The sequence below is a fragment of the Ambystoma mexicanum genome, chromosome 3p (assembly GCF_040938575.1).
Source record: "Ambystoma mexicanum isolate Mex_15411 chromosome 3p, UKY_AmexF1_1, whole genome shotgun sequence".
NCBI classification, from domain to species: Eukaryota; Metazoa; Chordata; class Amphibia; order Caudata; family Ambystomatidae; genus Ambystoma; species Ambystoma mexicanum.
In genome coordinates this window covers 574,642,911-574,665,166 of record NC_090925.1, presented here as the reverse complement: position 1 = coordinate 574,665,166, position 22,256 = coordinate 574,642,911, and the positions used below count along the sequence as shown (strand labels likewise).

The window sequence follows — 22,256 nt, the reverse complement described above, 5'->3', positions numbered from 1 at the left end:
AAATCTTAAACTGTCAATCCTACTTCGAGTGATCGAACTGATTCCGCCAGGGCGGACGTTGGGGATCTGGTGTTGAAGTCATGAATCAACTCTAGAGTTTACTGTGTCCCTCCTTGGTATTCTGGCTGGAATGCTCTAGCATAGTGTAAAATTATAGTAAATATTTTCTTGTCCAAACTGAGTTTCTTTTCTGTTTTCACTACCCGATTTTTCTAAAAACGCCTCTCATTCAACCTTGCCTATCTTCCCCAATGTAATAGCTAGAGACTTCATTTCAACTCTGGATTATACCTAAGACCTATAGCTACATCCCAACCCACTAAAAATCTGTGAATTTTGCCAGTTTCTTTTAAAAACCGTTTGGTTAATTTTAGGCAGGAATCCACAATTTTGCAAAGTTTTACATGTGTGATTTTCATTCTAAATTATTTTCAACCTTCCATTCAGATTCAAAGTGTTTATTTTTACTCAAACTATAGCTCAGGATTGTTAGTCTCTTTCCAATGTTGCTCCCATAGAAATGTGTACTCATTTAAGGATTTTTGCACACATTCATTGTTTAAGCCAAAAGTGTTCTTTTCTCTGGTGTTTTCCTTCTGTGTTTCTAAAGAGTGAATTTAAGTGCAGTACATACCTTCCTATCTGTTATTGTCACCACATTGGTCATTGCTGTTCCCTATTCAAAAGTATATGTTTGATTTGAATTTTAAATAAATAAATATTACCTTTACTAACCAGCCTGATTCCTGGTCCATTGTGACCTGGGGTATTTGAGAAGGGGTGTGATATGAGTGCTATATCATTCAGAATATTGAATCTATATATATATATAATAATATAAGCATTTCAGATGTGCGTTGCATACTAGGCTGAGACCAGGGTGTATCGCCTATTGAAATAATTAACAGAGCATACCGTTAAGAATGGTACCCATACCCTTGCACTAAACCTATGAAATTCAATGAACAAACATTGTTAAAAGGGCATTATGGTTACAAGTAAAACTGAAAAACCCAAGAAATTCACCATTTATAGTAAACTGAGCAACCATAACTTGAGCCACCACTGTGCTTACCATAACTGGCGAATTTCTGGGGGGTTTCAGTTTTACTTGTAACCATAACGTTCCTTTAACAAGGTTTTGTCATTGAATATATATATATATATATATATATATATATATATATATATATATATATATTCAATGATAAAACATTGTTAAGGGGACGTTATGGTTATGTTGGACTAATAAAAACCTATGAAATTCAAAGAAAAAAACTTTGTTAAAGGGATGTTATGGTTTCAAGTAAAATAAAAAAAAAAGAAATTCTAAACAATCATAAATCGCGCCACCACCGTGCACCGCTAAGACGAACACCCAGGACATCAAAGATGACATCACAAATGGCATTGATGACAGCACTTCCTACGGCGTCCCGGTGTAGGAAGGAAAATCCTTTTCCAAGATGGCCACCACGGAAAGGGAAGGCGAGGGTTCCATACAGGGCCCCTCTTCGCTTTCCATGGCATCCTGCAGAAGGCAAAAAGAGGACCCTATGACCATATTACCACAAGCATATTTTTCTTCCCTTTCAGATCTATCCTAATTTCGAATAACATTACCACAAAGCCAGTCCGAGGTGGACATGGCCACTTTAATCCTATGTTTTGTCCCTTGTGGTCATGGCCAGTAGCCAGATTGTCCGGATCATGACCTTAATCCATGACCCGGACAATCTGGCCACTGCCCATGGCTACAGGCTACCCCTCAGTCCTAAAGGTATACCGCTATTTTTTGTAGCTACATTATGACACTTGTCAAATAATAAAACACTGGCACATTTGCAAAACCATGCTTGTAGGTCCTTGCCAATGCTCCTTATGCAAGTTTGCTGGAAATCCAGCCATGTTTTATTATTTCAAAAGTGTCAAATGTATGCACATACAATCGTCATATAACCTACACCCACTTGACAAAATCCATTCAGACTTTACGAAAACATTTATATCTAGATCTATAATCTTTTTGCAAACCTTTGTGTAGATTTGTCAAATGGCACGACATTTATAAGCCTTTACAATATTTTGGGACCCCCCTCTAATTTTGCTACCTCTTGACAGAATCCCACCAAACTTCGCAAAAACATGTATATCTAGATCTATTATCAGTTTGCCAAATGAAGTGTAGATTCATCAAATGGCACCTCATTTATAAGGCTTTACATTATTTTGGTACCCCCCCTCTGATTTTGCATCCTCATGATAGAATCCCACCAACCTTTGCATACTCACTCAGAATCAGGTCAGAAATATACATGCAAGATTTCATGCAGTTACATTAACTGGCGCCAAAGTTATAAGCCATCCAAGAACTGCATTTCACCAACCCTGTAATGCCGAGGTGTCCGCAAACTTTTCAGGACTGTTCGCAAACATTCGACCTATTTGCGGACTTTCGCGGCAAAAACACCCAGTTTTTTGCTTCTTGCAGCCATATCCCATCCCATCCTCATCACCCCTAACCTCCCCAGAGATTATTTGATAAATTTGACAAGTGCAATGTTGTGTTTTTCAATATGTTTTTACCGCGATGTCCACAGACACCGGCCACTGTCTGTGAATCCAAGATGGCGGGCGTTTCCAAAAATATGACGTGGCCGTGTAATATATACATATATTGCTTTATGCTTTGTGCCAGATGCTCCACACTTCTAAGCACTGTAAAACTGGTATTATTACTACGACATTTTATGTACTCAATTTATCAACCATGAAAGGATGAAAGTTTGAGTCAGCTCTATGAACTTCCAAAATACAGGCTCCATGTGAGCACATTACTTCTGAGTTATCCATCCATTCAGCTCAGATATTTACTATTTGTGAGATACTGCACAACCTCACGCAGGCATGTGTTACCATCATATGGCAAGCAGAGCCTCAAATGCCACAGTAATGCTACCCAGCCCAGTATGTGTATGGTACCGGCGCACTCAGACTTAAAATGTGTGGCGTTACAATCATTTTCTATTAATGACTTTGTGAGGTTCCCAAACTCAGATACAACTGTTTATTTTTCTAAAACGCCATTGTGTTTTGGTAAGTATTAATGGCTTAAAGTGCTTTATACAATTACTCCTTGTGGTTCAACTCCCAAACCTACCAACAAATTGACATTTTCATCCCATCATGTATTACTAATATTTCTTGCCTGTGTGCTTTAAAATGTACCATTTTGAACAAGTGGCATCCAAAGTTCCTGGACTAGAACTGCCAAACCTCACATGATTTGGTATTTAAATCATTTACCATTTAATAAATATGATTAGCTCAATGTGCGTTTGAGAATAGCAAGTTCTTTGATACTTGGAACCTGTACAATCTTTACAGTGAAGGCATTCAGTGTTTTGCGAGCTTCAAACAGTGAGAATACATTTATTTCCACCAACCAAGTGTTATTTTCACTACTTGAGAAAATAGGGTGATTGAGGGGGGGCTCTTGTATTTCAGGAAAATACAAAATTAGGCAGAATGTGCCCATTTCAGGTGTCTGGTGAAAGGATCGAATCCAAAGGGTCGAATGGTCAAAGGATCGACACCAAAGGAACGAAAACCAAAGGATCGCATTTTTTTTTTTAATTATATTTTTTTGGGGGGTTTTCGTTAAGTGAAAAAAAAGTGTTTTTTACCACAAAAACAGGTTGAGGGGGAACCCCCAAAAAAAAAAAAAAATGGATCCTTTGGTTTTCGGTCCTTTGGTGTCGATCCTTTGACTATTCGACCCTTTGGCTGTCGATCCTTTGACCTACAACCCCCATTTCACTATTGGATGAGAACATGCATTTCTCCCCTGACAAAAGAACTCTGATCTACCTTGTTTTGCATTTACAACAAATCTAATCTGACGTTTGTTTAGGATTTGGGCCTTTCAACTGAAGCTCACAGAGCTAAGCTCTGGCACATTCTCTCTGTGAGCTTCAGTTGAAAGGCGCAAATCCAAGTGATGGATGGCAAAACCGTTTCACTTTAACCAAAGTGTTTAACTGCTCTTACCACTGTTAGAAATTTCAAATAGCCACAGCTGATTTGACCCGTCATGAACTATTACTCATTTGAAATCGTACAAGCCAGAAATCATGTAATAGTTTGGCAAAATATATTTTAAAAAAGGAAAGAAATGGCTGTTCCATTTGAAAAAGAAGGAACCCATATTTCTCTCTAATAGGTAACCTGAGTACCATGATGCAGTGGTCAAAACCAACATGTGCAGTACCAGAGTCAGAGCAGACCAAAAATAATCGCTTCACAAAAGTGGAAAATATTTCCCTCCCCTGCAAATGGAAAAATGAACTAGGAATTCAACTACTCCCAACTTTCATAGCATTAACAATCGCAATGCTCTCCGCCCCAACAGGTGGGGGCAAAAGCATTAACTAGGGCAGAGTTCTGCAAACTGCGGCTCTATAGAGGTTTTGGAGTCCACACTTTGTACTATGCTGGCTAGGGTTGATGGGCATTACACTGCTAAAGGTTGCACACCATTGAACTAGGCAGAGCCTCGACTACTGCAATGTCCTCTACACTGGCCTATCTGCTCAATTGGCCACCAAACATCAGTTTTGTCCAAATGATGATGTTTGTTTTTTGCAGGCCTTCAAGAAAAAGTGAAATATATTGTAGTCAGAAAGACGTAGCATTAAATACCCCTAGCAAGCAAGATACATTGTAAACTGTCTTGCCCCTTTGGTTTCCACAGGTGCCCACTACCCAGTCTCTCAACACCTTATATACATGCATGGATTCTTTTTATCCAGCTATGGAGGCAGCTCTTTTACAGTCCAGGTCGCTAAAGAGTTGAATTAACTCCTTTTATAACACTGAGAGATCAGTTATTTCACTTAACTCAGGAAGCACTCAAAAGTCCTTCTCTTCTGAGACTGGAAACAGCTGAACAGCCTCCCATGATTTCCTTTTTAAGACGGCGGGCCTCATTACGAGGTGGGAGGTAAGGGATTGCTGGCACCGGTGCCGGTAATACCTTACCGCCCTACTACGAGGTCCCTTAGCGGGTCCCTTCCTTAACGCCTGGTTTTACCTGGTTTTACCAGGCGTTATGGAAGGGACCCGTTAAGGGACTTCAGAGCTAATAACGGTACCACAATTTGCGGTACCGTTATTAGCACCTTCCCCCTTCCCATTGAGCCCTATGGGGGCTGAAATAGGAATGGGGATTGGCTTTTTCAATGGGGATTTACCAGTCCCGCAAAGGTCGGAATAGACCGGTAAGTCCCCATTCAACGGGACCGGACATGGTACCGGTATTGGAGGTAGTCATGGCGCTATTAGCGCCATGACTACCTCCATCCAACTTCGTAATGAGGCCCTGTATGTATGGTACACTGGTGCCTAGACTCCAAGTAAAAGTTGCGGATCAATATAAAACTATGCTCTCAGCCAGCAAATTAGCTCAGTCACAGGGAACTATATTTTGGAAATTATTTTGTCTCCCCATAGTAAGAGAATTAGGTTAATTTCCTAAAGATTGCTAAGAAGATCCTTTAAAAAGTAAGACACCCACATGATCCCCAAAGTTCCATTACGTTCAGTTGGGTTGAGCATTGGTTGTATCCTTTTGGAGATATGACTCATATTCAGTACACGCGTAGCCAATTGTAAGAGCTAGAATTTATTATAAGGCCAGAGAATGTGGATTCAGTTATTTCAATCTAAGAAGCATCACAGCCCTGTTTCCAATTTGTATCCTTAATTCACCAAATGGCCATCATTTAATGAGAAGCAACTGGCATCACCGTGGGTAACAGACTTTTTTTGCATAATAAGAATGAGAAACTTGCACTTATATATAGTGCTTTGTTGCTTCCCAGCTAGGGCTGCTCTTTATACATCCGATGCATACATCCATTCAGTTATGGGATGAGAGCATTTCCCGCAACTCCTCACAAAACCTTGAAGCTATGAGTTCAGAGCACTGAGCATGAAACGAGCAGAGCACCACTTGTTGCGAGCTGTTACAAGTTTCAAGATGTTTCATTTAACAATGTGATCATTCCATTTGATTCATTCTGTATTTTGAGTATTTACCCTGAGTATTTACCCTATGGAAACGTGGGTATTTTGAGTATTTACCATATAGAAATATGGGCGACTGCATATACTCCAAGATTAGAAATTGGGCACTGCATACCATGTATCCCATGTATTCCAGACTACATCTGCGTGCTGTGTTTCAAGAGAGTGAGAGCGTTCATCTAACTATGGCATTGCAGTGGTGCACAACATACGAGCCGGACGCGAACCTTTAGGACATTATCTATGGCCCTCCACGTACCAGAGCTTAATTAGGAGGTGTTGCCTGGCCTAAAGTCTGGTATCGTTTCTGCATCCCGATACCTGCAGTTTTACTTGCTATTTAAAATAGGATTTTAGTCGCATAATACAAATAAATCAAATTGGTAACCTCTTTACAAGACAATGTATCACACAGCTCACAAGTTAAAAAACAGACCAATAAATAATAATTATACCACAAAAATCAAATTTGTGCCGACGCCCCACCCACCAACCCACTCATTCATTCTCAGACATCCAGCCCACTGTATGAGACTTGCCTGGTGCATTCGGCCCGGCGGCACAATCATTTGTGCACCCTGGATGCTGTTTTTGTGAGTGAGTAGCATTAGCACAGGTTTTATGATGGTTCTTGGACTGGGATGCATGGGTTTCAATTATTGTTTAAATGAGCAAACACTACAGACACCCTTTATAAACTCAAGCTATAAGCAAGAAGGACGGTAGAGGTTGGTCTCCTGAAGAAGTAAAAAGGTAAACCTGGAAAACACAATCAGTGATGGCAACCCACTGCAGGAGCAGCCATTTGGGGGCATCTGGTACATTTTTTTCTTGTTGTTCATCATAGTGTTCAAATGCTCTGAGGCCGATCATGGCATTCAACACACTAAAGTAGAAAGCTAAATAAACAATGACTACTCAGTGCTCCCACCTCTAGGGGCCCCAGAGGGGACTGCCATAGCTTACAATATACTCATGAAAATGTAAGATATCAAACAGTTTTAGTTCGAAGAGTTGTACTTTGGACTCAACGATGGGAGCCCTCAAATTAAATGAGGAGTATTAGCAGTAAGGTTTAAGAACAATATGGCACAAGGATGCAAAACCTCAGAGCTAGATCGATCCAATGAAGGTGTTCAACACAATATTACATAGAGGAGAGATTCGTTTTTATTAACACTTTCAGGCCCATGAGCCTTTCATGACAGCATACAAATACGGCATGCAAAAGCATTGTGCAAAACAGGTCACATAAAATAATAACAAGGAAAGTACAGTTATAAAATAACAGATGAGCGGTTACGAATCTAAATTCAACCAAATTTAAGAAAAGATTTAAGTCCAATAAGACCATCCATATATTTAACAATGGTCAGAAATATATGGTGTTAAAAAGTTTATAACGGAATTTCTTGGTCCTGCTCCATCACCAATGATTATTAAAGCTGAATAATAGCGGTCACCCCTGAGGGAATACCAAACACCACTTCCTGAGCACGAAGCCGAATGGAATTGGACCCTCCACCTTGATTGACACGGTCCCTTGATGTGAATAACAGGTAACCATGAGGCAGTCAGTGGGGGAAGGAGGGGAGTTGTGGAGGGGGAATTAGGCAGGCAGAGAAGAGGGTTAGGAAATGAGATTGGATAGGTAACAGGAGATAGGGAAAACAAACCAAAGGTACCCACAGCAGAATACCTTATCACACACGTGACTCACACAATATTACCAAACCCTTGCAGTAGTGAACCAGCACTGATTCCTTGCTTTACAGTCCCTCTGAACACCTGTACTCCTGGCACTCCTGTTTCACTTCTACAACGAGCATCTGTATTCCCGACACGTAAGGATACAATTTCCTTGGCACTACACTTCTCACAATATTTCTTCATATTGCCTGGCAAGCATAATTGCACGAATATTGAAGCATGTATAATCAACAACAAATATCGAGAACTTGAAACACTGGCCACATGTACTCTGCCATATTAATAGCACACATTGAAAGCAAAAAGCAACTTTAACAAACATGAATGCAGTTTAGCACAGTAGACAAATGTTTGGGCACTGATGGATGACACGTGTCATAAAGGCTGCCGGACAATCTGATTGAGCATTAATAGTTGGTTCCTTTCCATTCGTGATCGTTTCCCTGTTCATTCACTTTTCCCTATGCCATTCATATCTGTTTAAAGCACAAGACTTCAAACTCTTAAACCCTCTCAAGACGTTTCGCAAGCATACTATGGAGCTTGCTATGCCATTCACACTTGTGTCCGGGGAGCCTCCCGATGTCTCCCCAGGCTGATCGATGTGTGTGGAGAAATGCTGGTCAGCGAGGAGGGCATAACCCGAAAACCACAGCGTTCCTTCCCATTCCGAAATGCTCCCGCTCCTCGACCTCTGCCTTAAACTCCAAACAATAAACAGAAAGAGGCACAGGACTAGTAGGAGCTAAAATGCCTCCTGACCTGTGACGTCCAGTTCACATGCAGGGAAACAACCCCACGCAAAACAATTCATGGGAACTGTAGTCCCAGTGTAGTCCAAATGCCCAGGACATTACATCGCCAGGGCTTATTAGCTGGGTGACTTTGTCTGCTTAGGGTTTCATGCACATAGATAGCACCCCATCTCCTCACAATAGCAGAGGAGAGATCAACAACAACGAAATTGGCGCTACAGACTGCTTGTGCCCCAATATTATGAGGCCCCACCGTCCTGAATCCCTCTTGCTTTGTTTTTGTGGGGTAACATCTGTCTACAGACTTCCCAAGCTCCCATTACAAAGTAGCTCACCATTCTAGTGACATCAAAGACTCCCAATAAAAATGCCCTAGTTGCACTTACCTTTCAAAATCCTTCAGCTCTCAGCTGAAGAACAATGTTGTGTTCCTCAGAAGGTTACAGTAGTGAAAGAAGCTATAGACTTTCCACATAATTAGGGCAGCAACAGCAAAGGCTTTTCTCTTAAATATTATATTACTTTCTGTTGCTTCCTAATGGCAATGTATCGTAGCTAGCTATTGCAAACAGAGAACTTCCTTGTGACATGTATAATGATTCCATATAGGACTGCTAATCAAAGCCATCTGTATGTATCTATGCAATGGCATGTCAGATGGCAAAACCTTTCAAGTTAAGCTGCTCTCTTTTGTTCTCATCTTCTTGTCTCTCCTTTAGAGGTTTGGGGTAGAGGGTGTGTGAGCCCTTGGGAGAATTAATATGGTTGGAAAGGGTCTCCACTGGAAGGAGTTTGTAGGTCAGCTTTCAGGGATTGGTCAGGTTCACATGTTCCTTCCAGACTTTGTTGACTAAGTAGACATTGACATTCATACTGAAAGCTCTCTTCACCACATATCTAGCTGGGTGGCGTCTTACTCTCTTAGCTGAGGAAAAGCAGATCTGTTGGCCGCACACCATTTGGAAAGCTCCCAGGCAGTAAGAACAGATGTTTCCTTAAGGTTCTTCCATTGATTAATATCAACTGAATATTTCAACAAGAATACTTAACTCTATTCCTTATGTCACAAGGCATCTGAATTTTGCTCAGAAGACTGTGTGCATGTGGTATTATTATACAACTGTATGTGCATATGAGCTTGTGGCCTTGGCTTTTCTTATTGCCATCAAGATATGTAGTTTTCATTTTGATGTAGAGACAATGATCACTCCAAGATACAGGTATTACGTGATTTATTTCGCAGTTATTCCATGAAGCAGGAATAATCTGGACATTATGGTTTAGGCTTGCCCACCAAAGCTCATTATGTTTTGCTTCCATGTTCTCGTCCACAGCTTTTGCATATTATAGATGGTGTGGACGTATGTCTTAATTTGCTGTGTTGCTTTATACTGTAAATAAATGTAATTCAATAGTGGCTGCAATACATTAGTGCTTGCTGGAAACACATTTAACTTAGTTTGATTGTTCGTTAGCGCTGGGACCATTACTTTGGTTTGATCCTTAGCTCAAGAAAGCTAGGAAGGATAGTGGAGGTTCTGAAATCTCAGAAGGCAGAACATATAGAACTGATATACTTGGAGCTTCAATACTCCTTTCCTTGTTTTGCAAAAATTCTCTGTGGACCATTAAAGATCATTTAGTCTCAAAATGAAATCAATTAGGACTATGGGCGGTATGCCCTTAAAGTAGCAAGAATTAAAGAAGCATAGAGAATATGCTTGTTTCATTTGTGCTACTTTCAGAAATGTTCAGATAACCTTATTCACAAAAAGAGTACCTGAAAATTTCTGGAGGACAGGACAGTAGCGCAAAGCTGCCCAGTTGCGCCGCCTTGTATATTGTAGTGTTGGAAGCGTGGTCCCGGCACTAATGTGGGCTGTTAAAGGGCCTGTCTCAGTGAAATGCAAATAAAAAAACACTATTTGGGGGATGGATATGCAAGAGTAACAGACAAAGCTGAAACCACACGCATCACATTTCAATAAATAATCATAACTGAGTGAAAAGTTACCCTGTCATGATTTGCGCCTCACCCTGCGCAGGGGGGGGTGATCCTCTTTTCTGGGCATTTTAAAGCCCATATGCAACCCCACCCGCTTTTTGTGCAAGTGCACAAAGGGGAGAAAAAGAGTGTCTGGGATGTGCTCATTCAGATGCCCTCTGTAATTTGGGCTGCTACTTTTTTGATGCAAGCGAGGTGATGCGTTATCCCATTTCCGGAACTTGGGCAAACAAATGTTTTGATATTCTGGTCCTATGTGTTTATATATCAGGAGTACTGGTACTGCACATGTAACGAGGAGCATTTTAGCCAGTTCCTTGCAGTCTCAGGAAAGTGTTGGGACACTTGGATATGCCAGCCAGACACATGTCCTAGAGACACAAATAGGAGGTTAGGCTTCTTATATGCTTTTAAAGGGTCAAACATGAGGCTTTTCTGGTCATGGGTTATGTGATTTTTAAATCCATGTTTGAAGAACAAAATCCAATACTGTAAACTCTTTGAAGTAAGTTAAGGATTAACTGAGGCTTTGAGTCGATTTATTACCACTGAAGGTTTTGCATGACAACCATAGCCACCTCTTTAGCTCAGTTTATTTTGGAGAACCATTTCTACTAAAATATCCGACTTTTCATGCTTGTTAACAATAGCCAATTATATATCTACTCCAAACAGTTTGCCAAAGTGCCTGTGCACAATGGTCTGGATAGTGCCCATGACACAAAATTCAGAGAAACAAACAGTATTGATTTTTGGTGTCAAAGTAATTAATTGAGGAGCCACATAACCTTCAAGATTGATTTAAAAAATGTTGTCAATGGAATTTATTTAATAGGCATTGCTTGTGCCAAAGGTTATGCATACTTACTCCACATCAGTAGGTAGATTTATCATTTCGCTTGAGTGCACTTCGTGTTCATGTGCAGGGGCTACAAAAAAACAAAAAGAATATTCATTACAAAAGTCTTCAGGGTTATTCAATCTGCTTTAATAGAAAGTTCAGAAACATTTAATAAAAGTGCTTTCTTTATAGTTAATAAGCAATTCATCTTGTTGAAATGAAATAATTCTTAGGTTCAAGCAAAACACTGCCAATGTCTAAATATGTGGTCAATCTAGGCGGAAGCTCGAATTCCACCACAGACTCCAAAGATTACACTCTGGACTAGGCAGATCCTAGGTTTCAGTATCCTTTCTTGGAGATACAAGTAGTTGAAATGGAAGTGGGAAGCAACATATAAATGTTCAGAGATCTCAGAAAATCAAGAGAGGTGATGGCTGGAAGATTTTGAATGAAACTTTAACCCTGGCATTGCTCTTGGTAACTCTCCGGACTATTGTTATTCCCCTGCCAAGCCATTGCAGAAAAGGGAAATACCATATACAAATCAGGCTTTGCCCCCCCTCCCCAAAGGGGCAGTCCAGCCCAACCTGCTTGGCAGGCTGGAGAACGAAGGTGTGGAGGGTTGCCGAGAGCTATGCCTGAGGTTAAGACTAATTTGAAACCTTCCCGCCATCACCTCTTTTGCTTTGAAAAAGAGATCTTACCATCTAAAAAGAGATTAGACACCAGTAGCAAAAATTAAGCCTGGAATAAGCTAGATGAAGAAATAAATTCATGTGTTGCCAAAATGCAATAAAACTGAGGAAGAATGTTTCACAACAGCCCCATCACAAACCTCTCCACCAAAACTCCTTAATATTTATAATCCCATTTCCAAACCGAACGAAAGAATATCATTCTGCTGTCTCAGAAATTCAACAAACACCTTCTGTGTGCTTTTTCTGTAACAAAATCGAAAGTTTTCCTAACATTTTTTATTTATTTATTTGTTAGGTGTTCAGTTTATTCCAAACTTTTACCTTCGTACAAAAATCTCAATCAACAATTGTTTAAACAATTAAATACTTAATCATTCCATCATTCTACTTTAAAAAAAGGACACAACCAGAGTTCAATACAATAAGTTACAATATTTCTTTCATAAAATTTGTCAATGCAAATCTAAAATCAAGGCCTCCATAGAAGAGTTCCCACCATTCTTCAGCATTCAATAAGTGATTCCTGCCAATTGTTTTGCCTAAATGTTTTGTTATCTTAGTTCTTAGGCTAGAACAAAAGAGAGTTAGGTGCTGTAAAGATCCAACCTTCTCCTGGCAAAATCTGCGAAAAGCTTCATTTATTCCAGCTTGATGTCTTGCGAAAAGGACTTATTTTGTGTAGAGGATGTTTAAATCTCACGAATAAGTTCCTATGACGAGGACCTGGGAATTTATCAGGTATTTTGGGACGATGTTTAGATATCTACAGTTTCTTTCTACAGTAGATCTAACATTGAGATTCCACATCTTTCTTTCTGTTTCTCCTGAATCAAGACACCGTCATTTCTGTTTTAAACCCTTAACAGAATGATCAGGGCTAATTATTTTGTTGATAATCTGTTTATGACTTGAATCAATTATGCCAAATCGCAATTTGATGATTGTATCTTATTATTATATGGATCAAATGATATATTTAACGGATTAGAAAACACTGTACTCTATGAGATCTATTGAATTTTATTTGTTTGTTTTAGCATCTTTTTTCTTTCCTTTAGATTGCTTATTGTTGATTTAATTTGGTAATGTTGAATAGTATTGAAATCGTTTTTTTAGGTAATTAATTGATGAAATTTTATATTGTAAAGGTTTTTTCTAAATGTTCTGTTTTACACGCACTGGATTATTCACGAGAAACCATTCTGTCGAGTCAATACTTTCCAACACTTCTTCACATCTTTCTTTCCATGACTCCACAACCCAATCAGGGCTATGACCCACATTTTTTTTCAAAATTGTATTTTAAGTTGAATTGTTTGTTTAGGTCAAAAAGAATACAGTATTCAAAATGCCACATCAGTAATTGTAATAGATGAATATGAAGATTCTACTACTGAAGCAGTCTCTCTGTCAGGGCAAAGTATATCTGAGAAAATATCATTGTACGATGTTGACGAATATAGCAACATCTCGGATGATTCGCAGATCAATCAATATACTGAATACAGCGACAATTCTAACCCGGAAAAATCAATTAACACCTCTATTCAAACATCAAGTGTGCCAATATCCCTTCCAATTTTTGTGGACCCGAGAAAAGATACCCAAGGAAATGTCATACTAATAGAGCTTGTCGTACCGAAACCTGATGGCCTGATACTCAATAGAACGAACATTCTGAGATTGTTGCAAGCTATCCCTCAATTAAGATCGATGGCCTCCTCAGGCATAAACCTTGTAGGATTCTGTGATAACGAAAGAACTGATCAAGTATATATACATCTAATGACCTTGACTACACACAGACAGGTGATGACATATGCATCAGATCTCGCTACGTTAGGCTTTTCCTGTCAATCCATCTATCTGAACAATACTAAAAAAATCTCATCTAAAGGCCCAGCAGAGACTGCAAATAGTCAAGGACAATAAACAAAACTATGAAGATCGCCAAACAAGTTTCCGACATTAGCCAATAATACGTTTATATGATGATTTGTAAAGTTCTGGAGTGGAACCCTGAACCAACAATGAACAACAACGAGTCCTCTGTAGCTGGAATACAAGAGGCTCGAGCTGCATGCTGCAGAATGAACACATCAATTTACAGACAATCCAAATCATCTGTCTCCAAGAGACCTGGCTCCATCTCCCACCAATCTGTGAAGGATAGGAGGTCTGCATTAATCCCGCAATTATCAAACCTTAAGGCCGCCCAGCCGCCGGTCTGTTAACACTAAAAAAATGTGAAAGTGCAAGAGAATTACTGCAGACAACAAACCTTAATTCATGGATACAAATCACAGCTTTGCGTTTGAAAACTGAAGATCCTGTAAGTAAAAGGCGAACAAGCCACCTAGGAATTGTTAATCTATACTGGAATCCCTGGGCCATTTCCCCTATGGTATTTATTGATTTGCTATTCACGGCAATTGATGAACGCTGTACAAAATACACACAAATGGATATTATTGTTTGTGGGGACCTAAACATACATCCGTTTGCTCCAATGGCAGTCAACTGGAACCTCAACAGTGAACCATGAAAGCAAGAGTCTGGGAAAATGAAATGAACAAAAGACAATTCATCTTAATTAATGAAAGAACATTTTCCCAAATGGAACCAAAAACTACGTGGAATGGACATCTATCTGGAGCAATTACAGACTACATTTACACTTCCAATGGAATGGTTGAGAAAAACTTGAAGTTTTCCAATGTCCTAACTAAGAACAGTGATCATAATAGGCCTTCGATTAAATGGTCTACGGATTTAATCGTGAAACCAAAAATAAAACTACAGAGTTGTTTAATAATATGACCCGGTTGAGGATAACACAGACACTATTACCAAGTCTTCCAAAGATGTTTAAGAATATACTAGCAAATCAACCTAACAACCCAGAATACACCTCGATCTCAAAACCTTTTATGCAAACAAACATGATAACTGTTCTAGAACAAAGCACAACCATGAACAGAACACACTTGTTGCCACAAAGAAGAGACAATTAAATAAGAATCTATGACAAGCTAAACAGAAGAACTCTACGCAAAGTGGTCCACTTATACAGAAATTAAAACAACAGTATAAAAATTGGATCAGAAACACAAAAACTATTATAATCCAAAACGATGCGGAAACCATGTGAAAGCACTAAAAAAAACAGAACACCAGGAATTTATGGGTGTTACTAAATGGGAAAAACAACCAACAACCTGCATTGATCCAAAATGTTTCAGAGAAAGACTGGATTCAACACTTTGCACCTTTAAATACACATCGACCACTAGCAGAAGAACTTTTGGACCATTCCAAGTGGAATCTGGGATGGGATTATTTAGATGTGTTAGAAAAGATCAAAAATCTCAACCCGTCACATATGCCACGGCCTGACGGCCTCACCAATGCCCACCTTAAGCAAAATCCAGCAATATGGACCAACATCTGCTTAGACATTTTCAAAGCTATTCAGAGAACCAACAGAATACCTCTTACATGGAAGACCATCATTCTAATTCCGATTTACAAGCATGGTGAAAGACACTTGGCAAGAAACTATTGGCCCATAGCCTCATTGGATCCCATAGGGAAAGTCTTCACATCGCTGCTTTTACAAAAACTGACAAAATGGGCTAATGACATAGGTAGGTTCGACATTCGACAAACCAGATTTGTAAAAAAAGCAGGAACAAACATAAACTTGATCCTACTAAACCTACTTAACCTGGAAGCAATGAAGGATAAAACAACACACGCTGTCTTCTTTGCGTTCGACGCAATAGATAGGTCTAAGCTTTGGGAAAAAGGTATCGCATGGAACTGCCCAGCCGACATCTTAAATCGAATAAAGGCACTATATACCAACACTTCAATGAAAATAAGACTCTCACAATCGGGTCAACTTTCTGCCAGAATATTAACTTCAAACGGCTTGAAACAAGGCTGCCCTCTTGCAGCCTTTCTATTCAACCTGTACATTTCCAATTTTCAGGAACACCAATCTGCAATTAAAAAAAAAAACTCTGTAACTGAACCAAACCAAGATTTCACATATACTTTACGCATATTACCTGGTGTGTTCGATATAACTAAAGTTGGGCTTCAACGGGTCATTAATCATCTGGCAATATACATTGAAAAAAATGATCTAAAAATAAACAGCAAAAAAAATAAAAGTAATGACATTAACAAGCAATAACAAACAAAAATCCCTTGCTCTCTTTCTGAACAGGATCAAACTTGAAATGGTAACATCCATCAAATACCTGGGTGTAACGATGAACCAATGGGCAATGGATAAACAATGAGTGGAGAAAACAAAAGAAAAAGCTTTATCATTAGCCCGGCAAGCGGAAATGCTTCACACTTAGTATGGAATCTATTTATTAAAACCAATGATAGCATTTTACAAACAAAAAATAACAGCCATTTTAAAATATGGCCTAAGCTAGAGCAAACGAAAAGGTTGTCTCTTCCTCCGAGTTTTCAAGCTCCGCGTATACGCCATGAATTAGGCCTCTTATCGCTAGCAGCAACAAAGAACTGGAAAACTCTAATGTTGTTTAGAAAGACACAATTGATAGTCTTCCACCAATCGTTATCCTCCACCCTAAATCACAGACCACACATGCCAGTGTTACAAACATGGAGTGCCGCTTGCGAGAACCTCTTAGAGCGTGAAGAAATTACATTGGAAATGCTACTGCACAGAACACAAAAAGCAAGATGCCTTTTGTAAAAAAATGACTGTATACGCATGATGCAACAAAACGGGACATACACATTGTCAATAACCCACAACATCGACTCTCGTCCACTCAACCAACTCCCACAATATCTTCAACAGTTTCCAGATCGTAGTCATAGAGATCAATTCCAAAGACTACGTCGGAATCTATTATCGACTGGAGAAAGACTGACAAAAACGAAACAAATTTCACAAGAACTCTTCTACTGTCGGTTCTGTCAAAACAAAAATCAGGTTAAGACCTTATGTCATCATGGATTGCCCGGAGCTGACAAATAAAAGACAATTGCTCCAGAACATGTGGCCATGACAAGCCACTCAGCTTGAACCAAAAGAACGCTGGACCACTATATTATCAGCAAGTCAAAAGAAACTAATTTACACAATAATTCAGTTTTGGGAATTTATAACAACAACTGATACCATGGAATAGAGACTCATTGGAGCTGCTTTGTCCAGAGCACACAGACACTGAACATTTCTTTTTACATGAGAATGAATGTTATTGTACGTTAAGTGTAACCTTTAATTATGAAATGTTAATATGAGTGAAAAAGTTTGTTTTAAAAAAAAATTAAAATAAAAATAATAATATCCTTTTAACACCTTAACGTCTGCGCTATTATGCATGTCTATGCAAATAGGACGAGCATAATCATACTCGACGAGCATAGAACGTTGTGATTATTATTTGTCTAACACCACTGATTCATTTTCATTACTCAGGGTGCTGCATCTTGCTATCTTTGTTATTCTGTGTTCTTTCCTTAGTGTTGGGTTTTGTTTAGTATTTTTCTAGTTAGTTATTATAGTGCATGGTGTGTTTTAATATATTTTTATAGAACCCTGATTGGACATTCCTTTATTTTTGACTGTTAATCTTTGCTACTTGGGTAGCTACTAAACCACATTCACACCCTTTGAGTATAGCATTCCCTCGGCCCATGTTCCCACAAAGGGCAAAAGAGGTATATTTCATTTCATTCATTATTACATTTATTCGGATATTACAAAATGTCCATAAAACAGAAAGAGAAAACAATTTCATCTTATCAACATTAAGTAATGAAACAATTTAAAATACTCCTGAATAGTTTCTCCTATACGGTGCTTTTCTTAAGTATATTGAATGCTACACATGGGGAGTCTGCCCGTAGAAAAAACAATAATGCTGGCCGGGAGCGTCTGAAACCAAGTTAATTAATAATTCATTTCAATATGTGTGCTCGGATATCAGCGTCAACAGAGCAACAAAAAAAAAGAGAAAATATAATCGGTCCCTTTACCAGAATGCTGTTACTGCTCTCAGGGGTAGAAAATCAAAATGTGCTTTTGTAGCAAGGTAACGTTCTGAGAAATTGCTGGCTCATAGCAAATATTTGTCTAAAAAGCCAGATGGGCCTGATTAAAAGGTAGCATCAATTCCTTGCTTTCTCCTTCGTCAAGAACATAGGCTGCCAAGCTGCACTTTTATTGGTCTGCCATAGCTAGGTTGATCATAAATGTTTAAGTGAAAGCAAATGAGGCATTGTTTTCCCCCGAGATAAGTGCAAACGTGTTGCAGCCAGGGGATCAATATAGCCCCGTTGTTAGCCATTATCAATATGAGAAGAGACTGAGTAAGATCAGCTTTCGGGTTACACCATAAACAACGTCAGCAGAAAATTGTCTCAAGAATCATATCATCTGCCGAGAAAGTTAGGCCAACTTCAAGGTGAAAAACATAATTAGAGGACAACTGTGGACCGTTTAAGACTTTTTTTAATTAATGTGTTTTCAACCACTTGATGACCCACTAGTTTGGACAGAACAAAGCCATATTTTGCAACCGAGGCTGCCTTACTCTTATATACTTGGAGAATAAGGTTCAGCGACTGACATGCTTCTGAATTAATGCCTCCCCCAAGGGCTTGTTTAAAGAGAATTATTTGGTTTTCTGTGGGAATGGCCCAGTAGGTTTTGTTGCAAAAAGTATGCCCAGGTACTCAAGCATATTAACTTCTGGCATTACACTTTTGTTAGTGTACATCACTGGAAACTTGGCTCTTTAACAGAACATTGCTGGGGCTATCTCTGCATTTACTTACAGATCGCGGTTGTTCGGGAATTCTGTATAAGCTGTTATTAGGTGTTAGGAGAAGTACTGGCAATCAGAATACACCTCTTTTCTGTGCCCGTTTTAGCTTTATGATTGTGTTGGCTCTTGATTTGGAGAAGTGCAAGGGCAGAGTAGGCATTTTAGCCTCTACTCATCCTTGGCCACACGCAGAGCAGAAGTCAATTAATCATACTTTAACATTCCCAGCTACACAATCCGACATTAGTCACACTTTCAACTCCCTGCATATTGCCAGTCTAATTCCAGTTTGACATTTGCATAATACTCCCAGTGTTAACTATTACAATATATAAGGACGTTGGCCATCCCAATATAATCATACTTTTTATAGCCCCTCCCTCCACCATAGTACTTCCAGTCTGATAACCCCAGTGTGAACCATGCCAGTATAATGCTACATTTACAATCCTGGTATTTTTTCCAGTTTGCAGATTATCACTTTGATAAATGTATTATTTACTGATTGTGCACATCCTCCTAGTGTACACATGTTTTTATGTATTCCAGGCATCAATATACAATCAGTTTACAAAATTCTAACATACTACCAGTGTTTTATTGTACAGCATTTCATGTACCCTCACAGTGCCATTACACAATTTTGCTATACTCCCAATTTACTATTAAACAATTCTAGTAAGGTCCCAGAATGGAAATCACCATTATATTTCCAGAGTATGGATGTTTTGACTTCTTCTGTATTCACTTCACCATACTTTCACTGTCAATTTTACCTCTTCATACCTTTACTTCTTCTGTCTTTCACCTCTTCTAAAAGTCACTTCACCATTACAGATTCCCTGTAAACCCTCTTATTTTCTAACCCATATTCTTCCCCCACACTTCCTGTCCATACTGTGCAGTATAATACCAATTTGCAAGCATTGCTGTAGTCCCAGTTTGCAAAATCAATGCAAATTCCCTATTCAAAATTCACAGTGTCAGGAAATACTCACCATCTTTAAAAATAGGGCTTGTTTGTTTAACCAAAATACATTCCTTGCTTGCAATCTATATTCCCATTGTGACACGGCCAGTATATTCAGAGTTTGAAAAATCTCTGTGCAGTCACAGTTTGGCAATCCCAGTTTGATGAACCCTTTAAAACATTGGGAAATCCTAGAAAACTCAGTTTTACAGCATCAGCTAATCATTGGATTCATGTACTTTCCTGGATCATAGTCTGTAGTTCAGTGCTAGTTACTTCATTACAGTCCATAGTTTCCAGTCCACAATTCCAGTCATCAGTATCCTTGTTCGTATTCTACAGCGTACTTGCTTATTCTCTTGCTCCTCATTTACTGTCTTGAAACTGATTTACCTAGACTTTCTGCTCTTTCCCCAGATATTTCTCTGAAGGTTTGTATTATTGTTCTTATCCTTCCTAATGTTCTGAAAGTTCTATGTTGAGCGTTCTTCTGCTGGGTTTCCAGCAACTAATCTTGCTGTCTTCCGTTTGTCACATTATGCTGGGTCCCATTTCAGGAGACAGTCACTGTTTCATTCCAGCTGGATTTGTACATGCTTGTATCTTGGGAGTATTATTTCCTTGTTTGTGCCTTAGAGTACTGACACAGAAGTCCCCTTCTGCTGCTCATTTACATGATCATCGAATATCAACTTGTCCTGAAGGCTGCAGTTTCCCCTGACATTGTGGGGAATCCTCTGTTCTATATACACCCCAGGGGGAAACGGAACAGGTTTCCCAGTTGCATGTTGTGCCATGTTCTGTTCACTGTATTTTGTGCTACTTTTTATTTATAGCCTACATATCATGTTTGCAGCACTCGTGTCCTTACTGTCTCTTGTACACCATTCTCTTTTTTGCTTTGGGTATACCTGTCCCCTATCAAGCCCCTTACATTTTGTTAGCCATAGTTGTGCGTCACTTAGTGAGGTACTTCCATTCATATTATTGTTGTAATTGAAGCCGTCCAAGAAAGATCAACAAAACCTGAAGTACAGGAGAGGCATTGACTAGCTGGTGAGACAACTGCTGTCAATATTCTGCAATTATCTCCTCATACAAGGCAAAAAAGAAAATATTGAATATCCTTTCCCCGCTTTCCTTGACCCCTTCTATAAATTGAAAGTGGTTGCATTCTGGCCTGTGAAGACAAGGACAGCACATCAAGAAGCTGTAGGTGAAACATGCACAATTGCATTTACGTGGGCAGAACATTTGCTTGCAGAGCAAAAGTGTGGATGAAGATGGCAGCCGAGCATTCCAACAGCCAGTCAGATATCTGGCATCTTATAGCTCACTCTTAAAAAGTACAACTGTGCCAGGTTCAGAGAAACTCTCACAGGTGCAGTTTCAACTCACACGCACAACCCTGCCAGACACACTTCGCAATTCTGCAATGTTCAATCTGTCTGAGCCAGAGTGTGAAACAACTTGTAGGACAGGGCCCACTGCTGGAGAGGTGAATTCATATTTGAGCGATGCATGCCAGCTTTGAAATATGAATGACCGACTGCCATTCAAGTTGTCTGCGTGACCAACAGCACATGTCCCTCTGCTAGTGTGACATTTTTGTATGTTTTGCCTGCGACAACAGGATAATTCTCTTTTACTCATGAGCAAATCGGATTCATAAAAATGAACTAGAACCATATACAGCAGGCTATGGAAAGGAACCAGTAATGTTTCAAGCACAGCAGCAGTATCCTCAAAGTCAACATCCGATTATAGTTGAGTCAGAGGATGATTTCTGTCCCAGTGGAAAGCACATTAGACAGCAAAATGAAGTGGGAGTGCGATATGAAAATATAAGCACCTTTACTCAGCACTCCAAAACCTGCACAGAAATACAAGCTGCAGAAATCCCTATGAAACAACACATAGCAAAGAAGCAAGCAGACCCATTTAGTGAAAAGCATTGCATGCAGGCCCTACAAGGCCTGGCAGCTACATTTTAGTTAGGCTATAATATACCTTGTACAAGTAAGCACACATGTACCTTTAACCCAACCTAGCAGCAGTGTGTGTCAGGTAAGAAAATATATAGGCAGAGTGTTTATATTAATGAATAAGCGCCATTGCAGAACATTAGCTAAATACAGCACACGTACGCCAGAATTCAGTTTGCTTTTCTTAAAACACAAACAATCTCTCAGAGCAGAGGAAGGCACACGCATTCCTAAGATTGCAACAATTCGCACAGCCAGAAGTTAAATGCCACAAACTGTTGGGTTGATGCAAGGGAATTGAAAGCTTTCCCAGGAGCTAAGCTTGTGGTAGTGAGTCATACAAAAGCAACATAACAAATATAAAGCCCCTGAGCT

General features: G+C 39.4%; 1 protein-coding gene across 2 annotated transcripts in view; it reads right to left on the bottom strand.

Annotated features, from left to right (window-relative positions):
- SLC13A3 (solute carrier family 13 member 3) overlaps nucleotides 1–22,256 on the bottom strand; it is a 679,238-nt gene that overhangs the window by 347,617 nt on the left and 309,365 nt on the right. For both annotated transcript variants that reach the window (XM_069651309.1, XM_069651308.1), the window contains exon 4: nucleotides 11,426–11,486. In XM_069651309.1, coding sequence (XP_069507410.1) covers nucleotides 11,426–11,486 — 61 coding nt within the window. The remainder of the gene's footprint in view (nucleotides 1–11,425; nucleotides 11,487–22,256) is intronic.